At 39.6% G+C, this 23,964-nt stretch overlaps 1 protein-coding gene and 1 long non-coding RNA gene across 3 annotated transcripts in view; one reads left to right on the top strand and one right to left on the bottom strand.

Annotated features, from left to right (window-relative positions):
* The window catches only part of LOC117223520 (uncharacterized), an 86,040-nt gene extending 76,314 nt beyond the window's left edge, over window positions 1–9,726 (top strand). For both annotated transcript variants that reach the window (XM_033475829.2, XM_033475828.2), the window contains one exon: window positions 107–9,726. In XM_033475829.2, the coding sequence (XP_033331720.2) occupies window positions 107–393 (287 nt within the window). In that variant the 3' untranslated portion in view covers window positions 394–9,726. The remainder of the gene's footprint in view (window positions 1–106) is intronic.
* The window catches only part of LOC143263856 (uncharacterized), a 30,713-nt gene extending 20,174 nt beyond the window's left edge, over window positions 1–10,539 (bottom strand). Inside the window, exon 1 of the long non-coding RNA XR_013037189.1 lies at window positions 10,286–10,539. This is a non-coding gene — a long non-coding RNA (uncharacterized LOC143263856). The remainder of the gene's footprint in view (window positions 1–10,285) is intronic.
* Between the last annotated feature and the right edge of the window lie 13,425 nt (window positions 10,540–23,964).

Below are 23,964 nucleotides of genomic sequence, written 5' to 3'. Positions count from 1 at the left end.
TTCGGCGGAGTTTACCGCGTGGTCCGAGCAGTTAGAGAGTAGAAGAAGTTGCAGGTGTGTCGGCCGAGTGTTTTCTAAAAGTTCGGTCTCGGAATTTCTGTTGCAGGCGAGAAGCCTCACAAATGCGTGGTGTGCGGCAAGGCGTTTTCGCAAAGCAGCAACCTGATCACCCACATGCGAAAGCATACGGGGTACAAACCGTTCCAGTGCGGCCTCTGCGACAAAGCGTTCCAAAGGAAGGTGGACCTACGGAGGCACCGGGAAGGCCAGCATCCAGCGGCCCCGGCTCTGGACTACCGTTCCCTCCAGCTCCCCGCGCAGCCGAACGTCCACTCGCCCCCCATCCAGCCGGCTTCCGCGTATCACATGATACCGATACCCGGCAACAGTTGAGATCCATCGACGGCCGTCGTTGTCCGGCCGCAGTCGCCGCCGGCGTCGCTGCTTCGGCTTTTCCGTCGGGTCTCCTTCGGGCCGATCGCCGCGCCGTCCACGATCCGCACGAGGTACAACGAACGAAGAGGAGCGGAATGGGGGACAAACGGTAACCGCGGTACGCGCTCGCGAACTTTGTAGTACGTACATATGTACTTCTCGTATCGATCGGCGGTGCCGACCGTTTATCGCAGGTGTGAAACTTGCGGCGTTAGGCAGGCCGTCGTGGAAATCGGGACAGAGTTGTGCCGATTCGGTTACATTCGTGTTCGTGTTACATTGCATGTATGTAATTCGATTAAGTGATACGAACCTTTCGGACGGTTGAATTAGTATTTTGGCCGCGGGTGTTGTTTGCATGCGATGCAACTCGGAATTACGATGTAATTGGTGTTACGATATAATAGAATTACGATGTAATGGAATTACACTGTAACTCGGAATTACGATGTAACTGAATTACAATGTAATTCGAAATTACGATGTAATGGTATTACAATGTAATTCAGAATTACGATGTAATTGAATTACGATGTAATGGTATTACAATGTAATTCGGAATTACGATGTAATGGAATTACAATGTAATTCCGAATTATGATGTAATGGTATTACAATGTAATTCGGAATTACGATGTAATGGAATTACAATGTAATTCCGAATTACGATGTAATGGTATTACAATGTAATTCGGAATTACGATGTAATGGAATTACAATGTAATTCCGAATTACGATGTAATGGTATTACAATGTAATTCGGAATTACGATGTAATGGAATTACAATGTAATTCCGAATTACGATGTAATGGTATTACAATGTAATTCGGAATTACGATATAATTCGGAATTACGATGTAATTGAATTACAATGTAATTCGCAATTACAATGCGATCAACGTGCAATGTAATTGAAATACGAACGCAGTTGAATTGCTTTGTAATTTAATTGAACCGCATTCTGAATTGCGAATTACAATGTAATCGAATTGCAATATAATCGAATTACTTTGTGATGACAATTGCTCGAGTAATTCGATTGTAATTCTGCGCAACTCTGTGCGTTGATAACTGGACCGCGGATTTTATGCACTTATCAGAAAAATAGCTGGGCGCGATCTAAGTCAGAGAAAAGATTCGAACAATCGATGCATTATGCTCGTCTTATTGGAGTCATAATAAAGGAGGAGATATAATTAGTATTTTGATTGGATACAATTGGTCTTGCATAAAAATCCGCGGTCCGGTTGATAACAACGATACTTAACTAGAGAATTTTGGGAACACTCGCGTTAGTTTCAACTCGTCGGAATCGGTCGCAGATTATCACGCAAAAATTGTAAAATTGAATTACACCGTGGCCGAGTTATTGTCTAATTCAATCTAAAAAATTGAATTTACACGGTGGTCGAGATACTGTGTAATTGAATCGCAAAATTGAATTTACAACGTGGTCGAGTTACTGTGTAATTAAATTGGAAAATTGAATTACACCGTAGTCGAGTTACTACGTAATTAAATTGGAAAATAGAATTACACCGTGCTCGAGTTACAATCTAATTGAATTGCAAAACTGAATTTACAACGTGGTCGAGTTACTGTGCAATTGAATTGCAAAATTGTATTGCACCGTAGTCGAGTTACTGTGTAATTAAATTGAAAAATAGAATTACAGCGTGCTCGAGTTACAATCTAATTAAATTGGAAAATTGAATTACATCATGCTCGAGTTACTAGACAATTAAATTGGAAAATTGAATTACACCGTGCTCGAGTTACAATCTGATTAAATCGCAAAATTGAATTACACCATGCTCGAGTTACTAGACAATTAAATCGCAAAATTGAATTACACCGTGCTCGAGTTACAATCTAATTAAATCGCAAAATTGAATTACATCATGCTCGAGTTACTAGACAATTAAATTGGAAAATTGAATTACACCGTGCTCGAGTTACAATCTGATTAAATCGCAAAATTGAATTACACCATGCTCGAGTTACTAGACAATTAAATCGCAAAATTGAATTACACCGTGCTCGAGTTACAATCTGATTAAATCGCAAAATTGAATTACACCATGCTCGAGTTACTAGACAATTAAATCGCAAAATTGAATTACACCGTGCTCGAGTTACAATCTAATTAAATCGCAAAATTGAATTACACCATGCTCGAGTTACTAGACAATTAAATCGCAAAATTGAATTACACCGTGCTCGAGTTACAATCTAATTAAATCGCAAAATTGAATTACACCATGCTCGAGTTACTAGATAATTCAATTGGAAAATTGAATTACACCGTGCTCGAGTTACAATCTAATTAAATCGCAAAATTGAATTGCACCGTGGTCGAGTTACAATCTAATTAAATCGCAAAATTGGATTAAAATGGAATCGAATTGGCGCAACTCCGACGTACCGCGAGACCATTGTAAATAAATAATCGCGTAGACGTAAGAAAAGTGTTATTAGCAAATTTTTCTACGGAATTTCTCGACACGGATTACCATTTTTCAATCGCGTGAAAGCGGCCATAAGCGCGCGGACGATTCCGCATACAATAGTCATCGGCGAGTGGTCAAGGATTTATTTAGGCCTTTTAGGTAGGGTATCATCAGCCGTCCATTTATCGCAGTACTTTCGGTACGTATGTACGTGTACATAGAAATGAAATCTATACTATTAAAAAAAAAAACAGATAAAAGTATAAATAGTAATACAGATAGAAATCTAAATAAAAGTATACACTAAAGTAGATGCAAGAAAATTATATGTATATACACGCGCGCGTATACATACATATACTACGTGAACGGAGTGTCTGTGTGTGTTTGTGTGTGTAGGGGGGCGGGGGGGGGAGATGCGTGTGAATGGAAGCACGATCGGATGCGTTAGAAGCTAGATAAAATTACATGTCACTTGATTGAGAAACCGAGGCCCTACGAAGTCGATCGCCGCGTTAAAGAATTTCGTTGCTTCTCGGTGTCGGCTAAAATTCGCGTTTGGTCCACGATTTTTGACGCGCGCGCGCGAAGAAATTGCAAGTTCATGATGCGGAGTCCAGGATAGAGTTTCTTTGATACTTGACGTTATAGTGTTCGCAACGTTGCGTTTATCGGCACGTTGCAGAAGTAATTTCGAAATTAAAAAGAATTAAAAAGTTATATTAATTTCTGTTTTGTATTAAAAAATATCGGTTCCTTGCAAAAATAGTCCCAGTGTTCCAAATTGATAATTTGAGAAATGAAACCGGTTGTTAAAAATATCCCAATGAATTTTTATTTTAAAAAAGAATATGTTTGTTCCACGTTCGACGTAAAAATATTTACTATATAATTTCTGTTTTGTATAAAAAATATTGAGTCGTTGCAAAAATAGTCCCAGTGTTCCAAATTGATAACTTGAGAAAAAACCAGTTATCGAAAATATCCCAATGAATTTTTATTAAAAGAAAGAACATGTTTGTTCCACGTTCCACGTAAAAATATTTACTATATAATTTCTGTTTTGTATAAAAAATATTGAGTCGTTGCAAAAATAGTCCCAGTGTTCCAAATTGATAACTTGAGAAAAAACCAGTTATCGAAAATATCCCAATGAATTTTTATTTAAAAAAAGAACATGTTTGTTCCACGTTCCACGTAAAAATATTTACTATATAATTTCTGTTTTGTATAAAAAATATTGAGTCGTTGCAAAAATAGTCCCAGTGTTCCAAATTGATAATTTGAGAAATGAAACCGGTTGTTAAAAATATCCCAATGAATTTTTATTTTAAAAAAGAATACGTTTGTTTCACGTTCGACATAAAAATATTTAGTACATAATTTCTGTTTCGTATAAAAAATACTGAGTCGTTGCAAAAGTAGTCCCAGTGTTCAATTAGAGGCGTCAATTAAAGAGATATACTGTATGTCCGTAGGGAACTCGGGGCCCATTCGCACGCGCGTACCGTGTATCCGCGTGTGTGAACAAGAATGCTTGCGTTTTCTCATTTCGTTACGATCCAGCGTTACCAATTTGCACGTGCAGGGTTTTGTTTCTTTTAAATACTTATATATGCGTACACTTATTTATCGAGATCAGATCGCCGAACGATCGTTGATCGCTTAAGTGGCAACGCGGAACAATATTTCTAACGAGAATCGATCGCATAATTTCTGATCCATTTTACAAAAAAATACTGTCGAGATTTAATCGCTTTAATTAGCAGATAATTGGCAGCTACCTAAACAAAAATAGACCATTTGGGAATAGGAGGTATAATACTGTTCGATGCAGTCCATTTTTATACAGGGCGACCCAAGATTATGGTATTTCCTGAAAATTCGGGGTTCCTGAGGTCATTTCAAGTAACTTTTTCCTTAGCGAAAATGTTCTACGAGGCTTCGTTCACAAGTTATTCGCGAAACAACGCGGACCAATCAAAGACGAGCGCGGCTGGCGCTAGGCGGCCGAGCCAATCAGCGAATCTGGGCTTCGCGCGCTCGTTGACTCGGCCGCCTGGCGGCAATCGAGCTCGCCTCTCATTGGTCACTGTTTGGTCGTTAATAACTCGTGAACGAAGCCTCGTAGAACATTTTCGCTGAGGGAAAAGTTGCTTCGAATGATCTCAGGAACCCCGCGTTTCCCGGAAATACCATAATTTTGGGACATCCTGTATAGTTGTTGAATTAAAGAAGGACGAGCGATCGACGGTGTCTCGTTCGAGTCGATATCATTGGTTGCCACTTAAGGGATTCGAAATACAGTGAATTCTCCCTAATCGACGCTCAGCTTACAAGCAAAAATGGATAATCCAAGAAGAGAAGGCACGATTTATCGAGTCTTGCGGCTCGTTTCTATAGTTGTTAAAAATTATTAACTATAAAAACGAGCTGCAAGGCTCGAATAATAATTCCCAAAATTATCCAAAAAATAATCTAATTTAAAATTCGCAAATTATCCATTTTCGTGCAGAATCTGAGCGTCGATTTGGGAGAATTTACTGCTCCTGCTATCGGTTAATGATTTCGCAGCGTGTTTGAGAAATTTGCTGGAAAACAGAGAGAGAGAGAGAGAGAGAGAGAGAGAGCGCGAGGGTGAGAGAGTGCGAGAGAGAGAGCGCGAGAGAGATAGCGCGAGGGTGAGAGAGCGCGAGAGAGAGAGAGCGAGAGAGAGAGCGAGAGAGAGCGCGAGGGTGAGAGGGAGAGAGAGAGAGCGCGAGAGAGATAGCGCGAGGGTGAGAGAGCGCGAGAGAGAGAGAGCGAGAGAGATAGCGCGAGGGTGAGAGAGAGCGAGAGAGAGCGCGAGGGTGAGAGGGAGAGAGAGAGAGAGAGAGAGAGCGAGAGCCGACGTTTCCGACGCGCAGAGTGTCGCCGTTTGCATTCTACACTGCCCGAAAATGATGTTCGCGCGATCCGCGATCCCGGGATCGAGAATGGCCATGTCGGGCCGTGTCGGGCCGTGTCGGGCCGTGTCGGGCCGGTGTTCACGATCTCGCCAGAATCGTAACGACGAGTGTGCCTTTGAAACGAGATCGTGAACGTCCATTTCACGAAACGAATCGTTTATACATATTTGTGAAAACATTCTAAAGTTTAACATAAGTAACGACGAATTTGCGGGGAGAAACGTCGCTTCGATCGAGAACCGATCGATGATCGAATTTGTACAAAACGACGAGAAATGTTTTTCTTGTTCTGTTGTTCTAACTGTGCTTCCGGTTTGTAGTTTCGCTCTTCAGCTATTTTACTTTTGGTCGATCTTCTGTTTCGTCAATGTATAAGGTACATTTTCAAAAATATTGTTTACATTGTCCATCGAGCAAAGGACAGAATCGCAGTGGCGCGAGTCAGATTTTACGAAGCGATTTCCCGCTCGTGTAATCTTTACGTGGGAAAATAATATAGAGACGAGTTAAATAAACTGTAATTGTAATTGGCTCATGGTTACAATCGTAATTGACTCATAATTAGGATTAGGATTACACTATAATTATAATACGAATTGTAACTCATAAATGAAATTGCGGTTATAATAAAAAATTAATGATTATAAATAAATAAAAAATAAAAATAATAAATAAAATAAATAAATGATTATAATAAAAAATTGACTTATAATTATAATATAAATTGACTCATAATTACAATTACAATTAACTCATAATTATGATTATGATTAAGTTATAATTGTAATATAAATTAACTTATGACTGTAATACGAATCAACTCGTAATTACAGTTATAATTAACTCATAATTATGATTATGGTTAACTTATAATTGTAATATGAATTAACTTATAATTGTAACATGAATCAACTCATAATTATAATTATGATTCACTTATAATTATAATATGAGTTAACTCTCTCTTATAATTACAATATGAATTGACTCATAATTACAATTATAATTGACTCATAATTATGATTATGGTTAACTCTTATAATTGTAACATGAATCAACTCATAATTATAATATGAATTAACTTATAATTACAATATGAATTGACTCATAATTGCAATTATAATTGACTCATAATTATAATTATTATGAACCTATAATTACAATTATGATTAATTTGTCATTATGTTTATGATTAACTTGTGATTATAATTAAACGTGAAATTAAATTATAACGTGAATTAACTAATAATTGCAATTACAATGAACTCATAATTATAATACGAATCAACTTATAATTACAATACGAATTCAACGGAGCCCTAAATTATCGCAACAATAAATTTGGTCAGTAAACAATGCACAAGTCAGTGAACAATAACACTGCTTGTTCCTCTCAACGACGAGAAAAATCCGACACGCGCCACTAAACATTCCGATCCACTGAATCACAATTAATTGCAACGAGTACAATTCGGATCGTTCTCCGAAACCAAAGTGCAACTCTCGATTCCCGTGCAATCGATTCTATTCTAATCGGACTTCAACGCGAACCGCGCACCGCGACGTCGAAATTGCAATACGACCACCGTAATTAGAATAATATCTAGAAAACAAAGAACAACAACGCCAACGATCCGAATTCTGTTCGAGTCGTGTCTCGAGTCGCGAAAATCACGGCCACCGAATATCGCGTTTTATTTTCAGCGATTTTTCGTTCCGACGCGGTCCACGCGACCTCGACGGAAGTTCGAGGACCTCTTCAACCACGACTTTTCAACTTATTGTCCGTCGATGTCGTTCGATCGGCAGCGCGAAGGGAAACCGTGTATACATTCGATCGCGATCGAGCGACGCGTTTTTCGGCGAGCAGCCGGGGGAAAAGGAGAAACGAACGATCGACGTGCGGAACGACGACTTGAGAAGCTTTGTAAAAAAATAAAAAAAAAAGTGAACGAGGAGAAATTCGATGTCCGGCAACGAATCATAGCGGCTAGAGGACCAAAGATAGAATAAGTCGGACCTGGTCGAACGGTTACTGTCCGGGTTCTCGCGTGCAAAGACGAGAGGAGCTCGAGACTATTGAAATTTTCATCGATCGGTTTTCAGTCCGATGATCGAGAGACCCCGAAGTTCACCGAAGACTCTGGGTCCCGCGTGCGTACGTAAAGATTCTGTATTATACATACACTCCTCTCCAAAAGTATCGGGGCACCTTCTCAGTCGATACAAATTGTAACTGTTTTTTCTTCGCTCGGTTCAATGTCTGCTTTAGTTTAAACAATGTCTGCGAGTTTGATGGCATCGTGCGCGTCGAATTAATAGCGTTTGTCGCTTGTACGATTAGTATTTCCCCGTTTATGGCATTCTGTTCGTTGAGAACGTGCGCCGAGCTCGTTTCGTGCTCCATTTTGTAATTACAATTTCTCCCTAATTCGCGCTCGGATTGCGCACAAAAGTAGACGATATTTTTTATTGTGCTGTTAAATATTGCATTGTCTATATTCGTCACAGTTCCGTAAAAAGTCCAGTATGAAACAAATTGTAAGAAATTGTAAAAATTGTAAAATTTTCGAATTTTCTTCGTAAAGTGTCCTGATACTTTTGCCGGAGGGTGTACTTGCCGTTAAGCTTATCGTTAATCAATTAGGCGCGCGAACGCCGAGAAAATCGTAGAAACTTTCGTGTTTCTCCGATTCGTTTTGCGAGCGCCGCGACGAACAGCTGCCGCGACGAATCCAGCTGTCGGAATAATTGTTAAGCGAACGCGATCGCGTTTTGCGCTGTTACCGTTGTAGCCGTAATTGGATTAGATCAATATAGTACATATACATATATGTACCACGATCGGGATCGATTCGATCTCTGTGTGTGTGTGTGTGTGTGTGTGTGTGTGTGTGTGTGTGTGTGTGCGTGTGCGCGTGTGTGCGTGTGTGCGTGTGTGCGTGTGTGTGTCGTCGAAGAGATTCGCCCGTGGCCATATAAATAACCGGCAACGAATTCGCGGATTCGATTAACCCTCGATCTACAGAGTATCCCAAAAATGTCTCGCAATTTGGAAATGGGAGATTCCTGAGGTCATTTGAAGCAACTTTTTCCTTAGCGAAAATGTTCTACGAGGCTTCGTTCACGAGTTATTAACGAACAAACACTGACCAATCGGAGGCGAGCGCGCGGCTGGCTCGTGGCGGCACAGCCAACGACCGCGCGAAGACCAGTTCCGCTGATTGGCGCAGCAGTCTCGCGGCGGCCGAGCTCGCCACTCGTTGCTCACCGATGACTCGGTAATAATAGCTCGTGAACAAAGCCGCGGATTGCATTTTCGCTAAGGAAAAAGGTTACTTCGAATGACCTCGGAAATCCACCATTTCCAGATTTCGAGGCACTTTTGGGACACCCTGTATTTACGCGTTGCAGTCGATTTATTGGAATCCGCGCACCGATCGAATTCTCGCGGCTCTCTAGTTCGAAGGTCTATAGTCCTCGCGCGGCAAGAAGGCGCCTTTCCGTTCGGGTACCCCCCCCCCCCTACTAGCTAGTCCGCTGCCGCAGCTAGTAAGTGGAGGGGACGTAAACAGAAAAGGTGCCTCCGTGTCACGCGAGGACTGTACACGTGCCGTCGGTGAGCGCGCGGGAACAAAAAGCAGCGTAACATCGCGTTTTATTCAATCATGATTTTTCATACTTGATAGCTCGAGGGTTAAGAACGAATATTATATAATTCAGGCAGGTTCTCATCGAACGAGCGAGCGAGAGAGAAGCGAGAGCGAGTCGACGAAGCGTGCAACGAGCGACAGCGTGAATGAACAGATTTGTGTTAATCGGTAAAACCAAAAAATATGTTTATAATTGGTATAGATACGCTATCGATTGAATAAATTGTTTTTCTTATAAACCGTCTTCTCGATCATTTCCATCGGAAACGCAACGACCGTCGACGATGGATTCTTACCTGGTCATAGTGGTGGAGAGAACCAGTTACTGTGGACTGGCCGATTACCGTGCCTCTTTCTCGTTTATTCTCCCAGCGTGATTAACTTTACATTTATCGCGGATCGATAAATAATATAATAATAATAATAATAATAATATTATATTATAATAATATATAATAATAATCATAATAAATAATATTATATTATAATAATATATAATAATAATCATAATAAATAAATATAATAATAATATAATAATAATAATTCGACCGATCGTTTGTTCGTTAATATTAAATTTGTTAAAATATTTCGACGCGGTAAATACGAGACGCTATATTATTTTTCGAATAAATATTAGGATTTTAGTATTATTTATTATTATTATTATTATTAGAATATTAGAATATTAGAATATTAGAACAGTCCGATTTCTTTTCTTTCACGATTCCCGCGCGACGGCTGTAATAATTCTTTTAAATGAATCAAATCTTCTTGTCAAGGTTATAAAACAATACACACCTTAGTCGCGTCTAATGGCGCGGTAGTTTCAGCGTCGAAACCAGTCCAGGTTCACTGTTGTACTAGGTGCTGGGTACAGGTGTACCGTACAGGTGTGCCATGCGATTCGTTTCCACGCGAACGGCGAACAGTTGAAACATCGAGGATTCGTCGAAAATCGGAGCGGCGCGGAGACTTTCCGGAGCCATCGTGGAATCTACCGATCGGAGCTGAAATCTTCTGGAAGCTCGCCACCGCCGCCACCGCCGCCGCCGCCGCCGGCCGGCGATTGAACGAGAAGACAGCCGGGAGTGAGAGAGAGAGAGAGAGAGAGAGATAGTCGGCATTAATAATTTGTCGCTCGGTTCCCTTCGCCGGGTCACGTGAAGCGGCGAGTGACCGTGTCCGGTGGCGTTTCTGTTATCTCTCGCGTACCGGTTACCGGTTAACGCGGCTCGCCGGGACAAAGCGACACGGCGCGGTTATTACCAATGCCTTCGCTATATAAATAACGAGTCGGTAAACAATACCGTTCTCCTCGAGCAACACGCGACATGCCATGTGCGCTGCACGGCCGAGCCGTGCCGAACCGTGCCGAGCCGTGCCGAGCCGCGCCGAGTCGGCTCGCGATTGCTCTAGAATCTAGGAATCACACTCGGGATCGCGCCGTGGCAAAAACCGTGCGCGTTCCGCGTTCGGGTTCTCTTTTATCGGCCGTTATTTACACTTGCCCGATTGATAAAATCATTACAGCGAGACGAAAGCTGTGCAATCGCGTTCGAAACCGAGGCCTCGGACTGTTCGCGTTCCACCAGCGTTTCGGTATCTTTTTTCTTTTCTTCTTGAAATATTATTCTGCTATTTCCTGGAGAATGTCCACATATTTCTGCATAATTTACCGAAGTATACTTTGCGATTCGTACGAAAATATACGCTATTCTTTCAGAATCGATAGCCTTTCAAAGTTTCGATCTTCTTTTATTTCGTTGTACACTTGAAAGAATTCCTCGCTGTACAGGGTTATGTCAAGGTTATGTCATTATGTCAGGCGGTCCAATTTGAGGTTGTAAAAGAATCTTGTGGACGCGTGATTTAAAAGAAAAAACAAACCGACACGTGTCCTTTAGTACGAAGTCTTAGTATAAAGGTTTCAGCCGAATGGCGCTACTGGGTTATTAATGCGTGGCCGTTTTTAAGGTTATGTCAGGAGCGGCAAAATTTTTACTTAATGACAGTTTTTTATTTTCTTCTGCCATTCCAAGCGATATCAGAATTTCAAAAAAGCGTTCCGGTTATGAGTCTTGTAGAGATTGGTCTCTGTATCGTGCAAAAAAAAATTCAAATCGTTTAAACCGGTCCTAAAAAACCGACCTGTAATTAACCCTCCACACTCATGTCGCTTAAAATTGCCGTATCGTTTTTTTTTCTTTTTAAACAATGTTCGCATCGCAAAAATTGCGCAAAGCTCGCTACGAGCAGCAGGACAAATAAATATCCTCGTTTTCGCGCGAACGAAACTAGTTTCGAGCGCGATGACACCGCGTACGGCAAATCGAATCGCGTAAAAAATTCCATCGCGTTCTATTATCTTTTTCTCGGCGACTATTTCTAAAATGGCGGCGACGTCTGCGGCCGGTGATAACGTTATCCTAATTTCGATCGGCAGGACTGCTTGATTTACGACGCAGAATTTCTGTGTTCACAAATATATGTATATATTTATATATATGTATATACATATTATATATATGTATATCTCGCCGGATACTTTCCTGATAGGCTCGACCTTCTGCTTTTCTACTTTTCTTCTATGCGCGAGGCGGACACCTCGATAAGATAACTAACTTCGTTACTTTTTACGCTGTTCCGTTGTTTGCGTAATTAGTACAACCGACGCTCCTTTTTCGGGCCGCCGTATATATATGTATATATATAAAGGGTGTCCCAAAAATGCCTCGCAATCCCGAAATGGCGGATTCCTCGGATCATTTGAAGCAGCTTCTTCCTTTACAAAAATGTTCTCCGAGGCACCGTTAACGAGTTATCAACGAAAAACAGTGACCAATAAGAATCGAGTACGGCTGACGCGAGGCGACCCAGCCAACCAGCGCGCGAAGCCCGGTTCCGCTCATTGGCTCGGTCGCCTCGCGCCAACCGAGCTCGCCTCTCATTGGTCACTGTTTTTCGTTGATAACTCGTTAACGGTGCCTCGGAGAACATTTTTATAAAGGAAGAAGTTGCTTCGAATGACCCGAGGAACCCGCCACTTTCGGATTGCGAGACATTTTTGGGACACCCTGTATACATTGTCAATGACCATAAAAACGAGCTGCGAGGCTCGAACAATCGTATCCCCTTTTCCCGAATTGTCCATTTATTTTCTTTTTTGTACAATCTGTGCGTCAATTAGGGAGAATATATGAACTTTCATCGCGAAACTTTTACAAGCTCTACGCATTGTAAACTACGGCGATGGTCGATCCTATAACAGTAACGTAAAGAGAAAGTTTATTACCGAGTCACTTGCGTTTATCTTTTCTTTATACATATGTATATACAGGGTGATACGCTTAAATCGAACAACCGAGTTATTTCCGTTGCTACGAAAGGCGGGAAAAGAGGAGGCGACGTTTAAACGGTTTCGTGGCGCGCATCCGATGGCAACGAAGAATCGTTCTACCAAGGTCGTTCGAATAATTTTTTCAAGGTCATCGACATTTTTCTGGCCGATCAACGTTTATCTTTTATAGCGCGACGTTGTTGCTCGCGTCGAGACCAGTTCGATGATCTGCGATATCATGACCTCGGGATGACTTTGACGGTTTAAAAAAAAAATCAGTTGAAATTTTGCAGACAATTCTGGGACGTTTGAAAAGGAAAAGAACGCGATTTGGAGATATTCCACTATTTTATAGCAAATAGTATTAGCTGAGTAATGCGGTATTGAAATATTTTTAAATGTGCAAGGCATGATAATAATAATATTATTATCACTATTATTATTAATAATACATAATAATATTAATAATATAATATTAATATTATTATTATTATTATTATTATTATTATTATTATTTCATTAAATTAAATGCAATTTTCTGCAATTAAAAATTGCATTTAATTTAATGAAATATTAATAATAGTAGTAATAATATAATATTAATAATAATAATAATAATATAATATTAATATTAATAATATTATTATTATTATTTCATTAAATTAAATGCCATTTTCTTTAAACTTCATTATTTAGACGCATCTCGGTATCGAATTATGGCAGCGATATTTCGTGCAGAGATTCCAAGAATTCCCCATTGCAATGAACACGTTAAATTATTATCGACTTCGTTTCGCTTCAGCGCGATTAAACGTACCAAAAAAAAAAACGAGAAAAAACGCACGAAAGAGCGTGCAATATATATATAATTGCTCCCGTCTCACGGGCGGTTCTTAAACGTCCGTTGTCTACGAAAGAACGGTGTATAACAGCGAAATCGGACGGTTTAATTGAAACGTTCCATTTTTGGATGCGCGAAGCCTTCGAGCGAGGCAGGTGAGGAAACGGCGAACGGAGAAAAAAAGGAAGAGAACGGAACAAGGGGATCGGCGGTAATAGATTATCGACGATTATCCGTCGCCGTAGGGACAAATTGCCGAACCGGAGGACGCCCTCTTTCGCAAAATAAGCGACGAAAGCGCGATAGAAAATAAAGAAGATAACTTGCCCCGCGCGCGATATCATCTCGCAACACTTTTATTTCGGCCGCGGAGGGCCTCCCTTTGATTCTTCTTGCGCGCGCGCGCGCGCGCGCGAACCCTGTCACTTTCTCGGCGGAACGTAACGCGGCCGGGCTCGCGGCGGCGCGTCGCGCGGATCGCAATTAGCATTAGCATAACGGCGACACGATGATACCATTCGGCCGGCGAGATCCTTCGTTTTTTTTTACCGTTCGCTTGTAATCGCCGAATGCGCGCCCCGTCGAAAATTCAATATCAATAAGCAGCAAAACCGCGGATCATCGTGCGCGTACACTCCCCGCCGAAAGTATCAGGTCGCTCGCTTGTTCGGTATAAATTGTAACGATTCGTTCAGTTTGTCGAATACATAATCAAGTTACAAAGTTAAATAAACTGTCGTTTCTTTTTATCACAATGTAATATGTCGTGGTTATGTAAATTTAATATTTTAATTTAACTTAATTTAACTTGATTTAACTTGATTTATCTTAATTTAACTTAAGTTAACTTAACTTTTCAACTTGATTTAACTTGATTCAGCTTAATTGGATTTAATTTAACTTCATTTAACTTAATTTAACTCAATTCAACTTGATTTAACTTAATTTAAATTGATTTGACTTGATTTAACTTAATTTAAATTGATTTGACTTGATTTAACTTAATTTAACTTAAGTTAACTTAACTTTTCAACTTGATTTAACTTGATTCAACTTAATTGGATTTAATTTAACTTAATTTAACTTAATTTAACTCAATTCAACTTAATTTAACTCAATTCAACTTAATTCAACTCAATTCAACTTAATTTAACTTGATCCAACTTAATTTAACTTGATTTAACTTAATTTAACTTGATTTGACTTGATTTAATTTAATTTAACTTAAGTTAATTTAACTTTTCAACTTGATTTAACTTGATTTAACTTGATTCAACTTGATTCAACTTAATTGGATTTAATTTAACTTAATTTAACTTAATTTAACTTCATTTAACTTAATTTAACTTAATTTAACTTAATTTAACTTAATTTAACTTCATTTAACTTAATTTAACTTAATTTAACTTAATTTAACTTAATTTAACTCAATTTAATTTAATTTAACTCAATTTAACTCAATTCAACTTAATTTAACTTAATTTTACTTGATTTAACTCAATTTAACTTGATTTAACTCAATTTAACTTAATTCAACTTAATTTAACTTAATTCAACTTAATTGGTTTTAATTTAATTTAATTTAATCATTAATTTTGAAATAAAATACAAAAAAATTAAAGCGATTTCCTACATTTTTTTTTTTTTGTATTTGTTACATCTCGCTACAATTAATTTTGAAATAAATTTAAAGAGTCGAGACAATTTTCCGTTCGATTTTCATACTTAATTCAATCTTGCGCGCGTCCCGATACTTTCGTCGGGCGGGGAGGGGGGAGGAGGAGGGAGCAGAGGCAGGGCTGTAACTCGAGACTCCGTGATGAAAGATTCGTGCGTTCCATCGGATCGGCGACGCGACGAAACGGTGAGAAAGTTCCGACGAAGGAAAGGTATGCAATTGGGGATCGGTTTCATATTAGGAAGCGTTGCTACTAAAATCGTTCGCGCGGCGTGGACGCCGAGAAATCGGCGGCGTCGGCATTGAAACGTGCCGTGGCTACGCGATACAGTACGGTACGGCACGGTACAGTACAGTTTCTGGAAACAGTTTTTACAACGCCGCGCCGCCACCGCCGCCGCCGCGCCGTCGATAACGAATATTTCGGTTGCAGACAAATGCCGCTCCGGTTTCCACGTCTCTGGCTTTATTGCCTATAATTATAGCCGCAGTAAATCCTCGTTGTAACGCAGTCATTTGGAAACACAGCTTTTCCTTCGCGTCGTTAATATCGCGTTGCCGCGGCTCGCCGTGCTCGGCTTGTCGTGCTTTCACGGTTCTCCGCTTCTGCGCGGCTACGCCGGATCAGCTTTTTTTCACGCGTAAGCAAATTACAATTAATTTGCTCGCTGTCTCGCCCCGACTTCCTCCCTCCCGTCGTAGAATATTCGTTCGTTCGATTCACGCGGATCTGTTTCGCGAAAGAACAATTGTCGGAGACGCGCGATCGACGTCTTCCCGGCGACGCCGACATGTGAGGTTATGATAATTATATGTTATTAGGCTGTGTCTAGGTTATGTTAGGTTATGGTATTATGTGTCATTATAGAGACATATATAGACGGATCTATGTACAATTTTAAGGTGAACAGTTTCATTAAGCCGTGTATTGTAATAGAAACCGGACCGAAGTTTAAATAAATTGAATCTTGTCGTTGTTAATCGATATACAATCGCCGTCGCTTAAAATCGTACACCTAGGAATTCGGCTGTGTGTTTTCACTTGTAAAACGTGATAAAACTAGGAAATATAGTATAGATGTATAGTTCAGTGCTTCTAAAAAAAAAATTTCAATAAAATCAGACAAATGTCCGATAAGGAACCGAATGCAACGAATGAGCGATGGATTGTTCGAAAAATAAAAGGTAATCCGATGATAAGTGCTCTCAACTTGGCAACGGATGTTCAAAAATACTTAATTGCCTAATTACATATTTGATAAAAGGAACAAATTGGTCTCCGGTGACGAAGTTGAAGAGTTTAGAAAAATGATTAATCGAAGATCAATATAATATTATATTATATTATAATACTATAATATATAATATTATTTTATAATATTGTAATATATAATATTATATTATAATACTATAATATATAATATTATATTATAATATTATATGATGATTGGACGTTTTCTTAAAAGATTATTTATTATTAATGGAGCAATATTATATAACGGCAAGTGAATCGACCATTAGAAGAGTACTAAGAAAAAGAAATTATGGTAGAATTGCGCGGAAGAAGCCCAATGGCTTCTCGATAGAAATAGCGACTGAAAATGTGAACAAGTATATAGGGTGTCCCGAAAATGTCTCGCAATTCGAAAGTGGCGGGTTCCTCGGGTCATTCGAAGCAACTTTTTCCTTTACAAAAATGTTCTCCGAGGCACCATTAACGAGTTATCAACGAAAAACAGCCAACGAGCGGAACCGGGCTTCGCGCGCTGGTTGGCTGGGCCGCCGCGCGTCAGCCGTATTCGATTCTTATTGGTCACTGTTTATTCGTTAATAACTCGTTAACAGTGCCTCGGAGAACATTTTTGTAAAGGAAGAAGTTGCTTCAAATGATCCGAGGAACCCGCCACTTTCGGATTGCAAGACATTTTTGGGGACACCCTGTAGATTGCTGTAACGCCAATCAGGTAACATTATCGAAATAGAGCGGACGACGGAGGCTCGCGTTGAATCGACGGCAGAGCCATGTTTTATCTATGCCGCCACGGGACACGCGCGTCCCGTGTATGTAATTGTAATCCAGAAGCTGCGTGCTCTGCCGCGCCGTTTCGAAAACATTGCAGAGACTGCAGAGAGTCGACCACCGGATAATGACGGGTGTTTGGAAAGAGCGTTATTAGCTGGAAGAAACGCGCAGCGATGAAAGAAGTCAGCTGATCATTTATTCAGCATCCCCTCGGGGACAATTCTCTCTCCTGGCATTTACCGAGCGTTCCTTGCGACATGCAAAAACAGTCGATTAAAAAGAATTCTTAGGAACGGAATTCCCTCGTGGGAGAGCCAGATAAATGTTTTCGCCGGTGTCTCCACGGGAACACGGCGGTGGCTCGTGGTTAAATTTTCATTCGAATCGTCCGCGCCGCGCGGATCATTTTCAGTCCTAAGTCGCTCGAAGCCGTGTTCCACTGTTTACCGATAATATTGGGTTGGCAACTAAGTAATTGCCGATTTGCTCAATGAAATAAAAAATTTTTTTTCTTGGAACGAAGTTTAATCTGTAATGTATTTTCCATTTTGTTCGACGACCTTTTGCCATCTCTCTGACAACTTGAAAATTCCACGCTCGTAGAAAGTCTGATCTTTTTCGGCCAAAACTGAGTTAAGTGAGATTTTACAGCGTCATCATCGTTAAAAGTTTTACCACGAAGGAGGTTGTCCAGGGATCGAAATAAGTGGTAATCCGATGGCGCGAGATCAGGGCTATATGGTGGGTGTAACATCAATTCCCAAGCAATATCCATCAATTTTTGCCGAGTGGACAAAGACGTGTGCGGCCTAGCATTGTCCTGCTGGAAAATGACACCTTCACGATTGACCAATTCTGGTCGCTTTTCATTGACCGTTGCATTCAATTTGTCCAGTTGCTAACATTCACGGATAATAAAAAATAACAAAATAATAATAATAATAATCTTATAATATAACATTTACGGATATCATAAAAATGGGAGTGAGAGACATCTATAACTGTGAAATCGGCAATTACTTAGTTGCCAACCCAATACGAGCAACAAGCAATCGATTCAGTTAAGAGAACGCCGTTCCCTGTTGTTCGCGGCCGTGCGAAAAATCTGAAAAAATTCTGTAACTACGGCTCGATGTCCGAAACAAGACACATTTTTTTCCAAAATTTTAAGAAGTCCGCGAAGCGAGGAAACGAGCGCTAAAGCGTGCAACCACCCTACGCGCAACTACTTACTCTTTAACTACCCTCGCGGACAGGTTACAGGGTTGAAATTTTGCACGGATGAGTTTCTTTTGGTCGGTCATGGAACGATGTACTCGGTAAAAAATAGTACGAACGGGATACTCGGTAATGATACTCGTTAAAAAATCTCTAAGGGCAATTTTATCCATCTTAATAATAATTAAGGGCTGGGCCCTTCGATTGTCGGACTATTTTTAAGCATTCTTATGCGTAAAGTAACGCATAATGGACGCAAGAACGGACACCCTTTATACGGCAGTCTAGTTAAAAAATTGTAAATGTCGCGAAATTGAGAAGTGGACACCCTTTGTAAGGCGGTTTAGTAAAAAATGTAAACGTCGCGTTTATTTGTTCTGCTGGAAAATGACACCTTTACGATTGACCAATTCTGGTCGCTTTTCCTTGACCGTTGCATTCAATTTGTCCAGTTGCTAACATTCACGGATAATAAAAAATAACAAAATAATAATAATAATAATCTTATAATATAACATTTACGGATATCATAAAAATGGGAGTGAGAGACATCTATAACTGAAATCGGCAATTACTTAGTTGCCAACCCAATACGAGCAACAAGCAATCGATTCGGTTAAGAGAACGCCGTTCCCTGTTGTTCGCGGCTGTGCGAAAAATCTGCAAAAATTCTGTAACATGCGGCTCGATGTCCGAAACAAGCTACATTTTTTTCCAAAATTTTAAGTAGTCCGCGAAGCGAGGAAACGAGCGGTAAAGCGCGCAACCACCCTACGCGCAACTACCCCACGCGCAACTACTTACTCTTTAACTACCCTCGCCGACAGGTTACAGGGTTGAAATTTTGCACGGATGAGTTTCTTTTGGTCGGTCATGGAACGATGTACTCGGTAAAAAATAGCACGAACGGTGTACTCGGTAATGATACTCGTTAAAAAATCTCTAAGGGCAATTTTATTCATCTTAATAATATTAAGGGCTGGGCCCTTCGATTGTCGGACTATTTTTAAGCATTCTTATGCGTAAAGTAACGCATAATGGACGCAAGAACGGACACCCTTTATACGGCAGTCCAGTCAAAAAATTGTAAGTGTCGCAAAATTGAGAAGTGTACACTGAAAAGTGTACACCCTTTGTAAGATGGTCTAGTAAAAAATGTAAACGTCGCGAATTATAAAGGTAACACTAAAGACCGAACACCCTTTGTACGGCAGTCTAATGAGAAAAACGTAAACGACGTGTAAAAATGAGAAAGTAAGGCGCTGAAATGGACACCCTTCGTATTTTATATGAGACAACGTACACCGGCGCGCGTGTGCCCGATGGAAACACGCGTCCCCGTGTAACCTACATGCGTGCAAAATTAATACTAAAAACTTCTGCTGCCATCGTCGGTGCATCGTACAGTTAGTTGAACTCGTGCCGTGTGCGTATTCGTAAAGAACGGAAAGACCTATTAGGTATGTAAAAAAATCCGATACGCTTTGCAAATTTTATGACCCCGGCGTACACCGTGAAGCCATGAATTATCTTGTCGTAATTGGTTTCTTCTGCAAGAACGGAATGATAGTTTATCGATCATCCGGCTGCTTAAGTCACCCCCGTCGATTCGTTCGGCATCCGACACGAGTGAAGTGAACTGAACCGATCGGAGAGGTACAGCAATGTCTCCCTTACTGACGCTCGGATTGTCCACTAAAATGGACAATTTCGGAAGAGGAGATACGATTGTTCGAGCCTCGCGGCTTGTTTTTATAATTGTGGACAATTTATAACTATAAAAATAAACCGCAAAGGCTCGAATAATAGTATCTCCTCTTTCCAAATTGTCCATTTTTGTGCGCAATCTCAGCGTCAATAATGTCTCTCTAATTCTGTACAGTAATGTCTCTCTAACTGATGCAGATTATTAATGGAGGAATATTATATTATATGATATTATATTATAATATTGTAATATATAATATTATATTATATAATAATATTTATTAATTATATTATAACATTGTAATATATAATATTATATTATATAATAATATTTATTAATTATATTATAATATTATATGATGATTGAGAACGTTTCCTTAAAAGATTTATTATTAATAGAACTCCGTGCCACGACCAATATACTTATAAATAATATCGGAATGCTTCCGAGCAAATTTAGCGTTGCAGAAAACTGTTTCACGCGAAACTAAAACAATCACATTTTGTCGCGCTCCTCGTATTTTTGCCGTGGCCGACGGCATCGTTCGGCGAGTTCGTGCTTGAACACAATTTTTACGAATCACACGATAAAAATTCGAATTTCCACGATCATCCTTTCCTAGTATATTCTAACGGAGTCGCGGACGAACAGAGAAAGAAAGAGAGAGTGGTAGAGAGAAAAGGGGGAAGCGAGAGAGACATGCATTTTTCATGATGATTGCCTCCCTCGAGATTAATTGACCAACAGGAGTTTATGAAAACTCGCGGCACGGAAACGTGTCTCGCTCGGATAGACGATTAATTTTGCTCCCGGGAGGATAAAATGTGCCCCGTTGCATTATTAGAGGACGAGCGGTGTTTTACGGAACGGTGGCATCCCTTAGGAAACACGTTCCACTGAAGCGTGTAACGGAACATGAATATTTGAAACGCGGCCTTTCAGTGGCTGCGATAGATTGAACTCGGTACGTTCAAACATTCGTGTATTATTGTTCTGTTCCTAGAAGATATCCGTGGTCCGTCGGTAAATCTACCGTCGAGGTCTAAAAGCGACTAACGAAAATTGCCTCTCATAATAATTACAAGATAGAATTTATTCGAATTTTTACAATATTTTTTTACTTTTATAATATTCAACCATTTCCACCGGAAGCGGCATTATAATGTTAATAATTATGAAATAAACGATTGTGAAACCGCGATGATACGGCGTTAAAATGATTAAAATTAACGTGAAAATAAGTAAATGTCTCCCTAACTGACGCTAAGATTGTGCACAAAAATAGACAATTTGAGAAGAGGAGATACGATTATACGAGCCTTGCAGCTTGTTTTTGTAGTTCTTGACAATTTATAACTATAAAAACGAACCGCGAGGCTCGAATAATCGTATCTCCTCTTCCCGAATTGTCCACTTTTGTGCGCAATCTGTGCGTCAGTTAGGGAGACATTACTGTACTTGGAAGCGAGATATCGAGTTCTAACAGAGGACAACTTCGAGCGACGATAACTCCGCGAAAAATCACCTCGGGACGAAGACTCTTTTTTTAAATTAAAGCTCGAAACCTCTACTTTCGGACAGCGTGCCTGGGATTTTAAGTTCCACGCATCCTCGCCACTGTAACCCTTTAAATGCGAGGCCATGTTCGTCGTACGTCATACGTCGTATCGTCGAGTTCGACGAATCGCACGGACTTTGGACAATTTTTCTCCGAGATGCCGTTCACGGCAGAACGAAGTTCGATCTTTCCTCTTTAATTTAATGAAAAAGAAACTCGGCTGCGATTTTTCCTTGCAAAGTTACAGCAGTTTACAGTAACCCTTGCGTGTTCTCCAATCTATGGTACGAATTGTCAACGACCATAAAAACGAGCTGCATGGCTCGAATAATCGCATCTTCCCTTCCCGAATCGTCCATTTTTGTGGACAATCTGTGCGTCAATTACCGTATTCCTTAACTCTCGTTTATAGTTGAAATCAGACCGCGTTCGTGGAATGTTGAAAATTTCATTTAAAAAATTTCCCCTTTCCGAAATATTTTAGACCGCCTGTGCTCGTGAAAATTTAGGGCGATTCAAATGCAACATGTCCCATCGAATTAATGAACTAGAACTCGCGCCGGCCAGGAGACAGCGTAATTATAATAATAAAAGCACGAAGGTAAAAGATGGAAATGATTCCTATTGAACAGCATCTTACGCGTGTGTGTGCACCCTACACAAGGACGGCACGAAGGTTGTTCCAGAATTGACTTTTTAAAGAGCAAACAGCTCGTCGCAGCCTGTGCCCACGTGTAAAGTACAATGGATATTGATTGGACCTCGAAATATGTCCAGGAATTTAACGCGCGACGCGACAACATTTCCGTGAAATCTTAGAATTAGAATGGAAAGATTCTTTTCCATTTCTATGAACTGATAAAAACGTCGACGCGTTACAAATCGTTGTCTACGCGACGATTCGAGTCCTCGAGAAACTCTCGAACGCGCAACAGTGTACATTTGGAAATATTAATAATAATATAAATAATAAATAATAATTGTAAATAGAAATATAATATACAATTGTATATACAATTATATATACAATGATATTGGAAGTACAAAACTATTTATTAACTTGAAACTCAGCAGACGAAACTCTTTTGGATAAATTTTGCAGAAATAATCATTTTCCTGTACAAAGAATCGACTTAAAAAATGTTATATACTGTTGTGTAATTTTGAAGGAATAAATGAACAAAAGATTTTGTATCTATGCATTTTACACGATCGCCTTATATTATGAAAAAGAATAATAATAATAATTATTATTATTATTATTATTATATTATATTTATATTATATATATAATAAATAATATAATATAATATATATTATATACATAATATAATAATATATATTATTATACTATATATTATATTATATTATATTATTATTATTATTATTATTATTATTATTATTATTATTATTATTATTATTATTATTATTATTATTATTAAAAGGAATGCCAGTTAGACACGAACGTATAGCGCCGCCATGTCGGCGACATCGGAGGGTGAAACTCGTTCTATTAATGGGCGTCGCCTTCGAAAACGTGATCGGCAGGTAGAGAAGAATCTTCTATGCAAATTATTGTGATTGAAATTTCCCGATGACTCGAGTTTCCAAAATTTCAGGGACCGAACAAACGGGCCATTAGCGAAGCTTACGATATTGTTGGCCGAACAATGTTCCGGAGTGTTTAATTTCGTGAATTTCGCTCTTCGAAGGGATCCTCGATTAGCATGAGAAAAGGGAAGCCTCGTATAGGCCCGGACGCGTCGACTACGGGGGCAGAAATTCGTGCAACGAATTCGTCTATGAAAACGAATCGTTCGGAGATATCCAGACAATGTGCGGCGTATTAAGGTGGAAATCAAAAGGCGAGTTCGGCCTATTGTCGTGCTAATAACGTGGACATGATATCGCGCCCCTGTTTACCCTTCCACGGAAATAACGTGAATCCAACACAACAGGTGAATCATGTTTGTTCCGCGAAACAATTCTCTGTTTCGTACCTTGGGAGAACGGAAAGAACAGAAATTAGAAATATAATAATAGAATAGAAATTCGAAATATAATAATAGAATAGAAATTAGAAATATAATAATAGAATAAAAATTAAACAATAA

This window comes from Megalopta genalis, chromosome 2, assembly GCF_051020955.1.
Source record: "Megalopta genalis isolate 19385.01 chromosome 2, iyMegGena1_principal, whole genome shotgun sequence".
NCBI classification, from domain to species: domain Eukaryota; kingdom Metazoa; phylum Arthropoda; class Insecta; order Hymenoptera; family Halictidae; genus Megalopta; species Megalopta genalis.
This window is presented reverse-complemented; position numbering and strand designations above follow the sequence as displayed.